The sequence below is a fragment of the Lactuca virosa genome, chromosome 1 (genome assembly GCF_052849685.1).
Source record: "Lactuca virosa cultivar CGN04683 chromosome 1, Lactuca_virosa_CGN04683_v6, whole genome shotgun sequence".
In the NCBI taxonomy this organism is placed as follows: Eukaryota; Viridiplantae; Streptophyta; class Magnoliopsida; order Asterales; family Asteraceae; genus Lactuca; species Lactuca virosa.
In genome coordinates this window covers 134,992,285-134,994,326 of record NC_136426.1, presented here as the reverse complement: position 1 = coordinate 134,994,326, position 2,042 = coordinate 134,992,285, and the positions used below count along the sequence as shown (strand labels likewise).

Genomic DNA, 2,042 nt, shown 5'->3' with positions numbered 1-2,042 from the left:
TCTTCTCATACACCTTAAGTTTTCTTCAGGCGTAGGCTATGACCTTCTCCCTTTGCATCAATACACATCCCAACCCCTGATGTGAAACATCATAATACTCTACGAGGTCATTAGTGTTTTCTGGAAGGGATACTATAGGTGCACTACATAACAAAGTTGTTTCCTATTGGTCTCCCCAATCGAATTTTACTTCTTTTTGGGTTAATATTGTGAGGGGTTTGGCCACGTGAGAGAAATTTTCTGTAAATCTTCAATAATAGCCAGTCAGTCCTAAAAATTGGCGAACCTCTGTTAGCATCTTGGGCGCTTCCCAATCCTTTACCGTTTCGATCTTAGAAGGTTCGACATGAATTCCTCTACTACTTATCACATGCCCAAGAAAGTGTAATTGTCTTATCCAAAATTCGCATATAGAGAATTTTGCGTACAATCTTTCTTTCCTTAAAAGCTCTAGGATCACTCGAAGGTGTTGCCTATGCTCTTCCTTGGTTTGTGATTATACTGGAATATTGTCGATGAATACAATCACGAATTTATCCAAGTAGGGCTTGCACACTCGATTCATAAGATCCATAAAGACAGCTGGGGAAATGGTCAATTTGAAGGGCATGACCAAGAACTCATAATTACCATAGCACGTACTGAAGGCAGTGTTTGGAATGTCCTTTTCCATGTCTTGAAGTTGATGATATCCCGATCTCAAGTCGATCTTAGAGAAGTAACTCGATCCTTGTAATTGATCTAAGAGATCATCTATTCGGGGTAGTGGATATCTATCTTAATGGTCAACTTATTTAGGTCTCTATAGTCAATGCACATTCAAAAAGATCCGTCCTTCTTTTTAACAAATAGAATGGGTGCTCCCCAAGAAGAAAATCTTGGTCTAATGAAACTCTTGTCAAGAATTTCTTGTAGTTTCCTGGAGAGCTCTTGCATCTCCGAGGGTGACAATATATAAGGAGACTTTGCTACTGGGGCAGCTCTTTGAGCTAGATCGATTCGAAACTCTACTTGTTGAGCTGGCGGCAGACCTGGTAGATCCTTTGGGAATACATCATGGAAATCGCACACCTGAGGTACTTTCTTGATCTTTTTCTTGTTATCATCTTTCCTATCGACAATATGATCTAAGAAGGAAAAATACTTTTTCTGCAAGTATTTTCTGGCCTTCATGCAAGAGATGATCGTAAGATTTCTACCGGGTTTGTCACCATAGACGATTAAGGGTTTTTTGTTTGGTAGGGGTAGATGTAAGGCTTTTTCGAAGAACAACACCTTGACATGGTTAGAGGATAACCAGTCCACACCGATGATGACGTCGAAACTTCCAATGACCATTTTCATATTGTCGACAAGAAAAGTATGATTATCTAACGTTAAGGCACAGTTCCTAAGTATTTCTCTAGTACTACCGAATTGGCCGTTAGCGATTTCTACCCTATAGGCTTTCCTAAGTTTACTAGATGGGTGATCTAATAGCTTCCTAAATTTGGGGGTAATATAGCTTCTATCGGTCCCGGTATCAAAAAGTATATTTGCACATAAATTATTGATTAGCAACGTACATGTCACTACCATCGGATCTTGGACGACCTCTCTTGCTCCTATAACAAATGCTATGCTTCTAGAATTACCTCCCCGACCTTTAAACTTTGGACAATCCCTTCTGATATGTTCAATCTCCTTACATTCATATCACGCTCGAATATCTACTGTTTCGGTTCCTCAATTGGGTGGGGTTTTGCATTTGCTGGCAAGATGACCTTTCTTGTTCTAGTTGGTAGAGACCCAACATGCTCCATTGTGATGAAACCCACACTCATTGTATCTAGGGCTACTTCCAAAGGTAGTCCCTATCGAGTGTGTTGAAACCGCAAATGCTTGAATAACTTCCCGCCAAGGTTGTAAAAATCGTTCGGCGGTAGCTCGGTGGTCGACTGGCGATAAGTGATTAATCGGATTAGGCGGGGATTAATCGGAGATTAATCGGGGACCCTAAATTATTAATAAAATTATTTAAAAAATTAATATTTCCTAAAAAA

General features: G+C 39.9%; 1 protein-coding gene across 1 annotated transcript; it reads right to left on the bottom strand.

The window, feature by feature from the left end:
* Positions 1-819: 819 nt before the first annotated feature.
* On the bottom strand, positions 820-1,338 carry LOC145121091 (uncharacterized). Its single transcript, XM_079056869.1, has one exon. The coding sequence runs from the start codon at positions 1,336-1,338 to the stop codon at positions 820-822; it is 519 nt and encodes a 172-aa protein (XP_078912995.1).
* Between the last annotated feature and the right edge of the window lie 704 nt (positions 1,339-2,042).

What these genes read in the sequence shown, in the direction of transcription:
- LOC145121091 (XM_079056869.1), bottom strand. Translation starts at nt 1,338, where the DNA reads ATGGTCATTGGAAGTTTCGACGTCATCATCGGTGTGGACTGGTTATCC.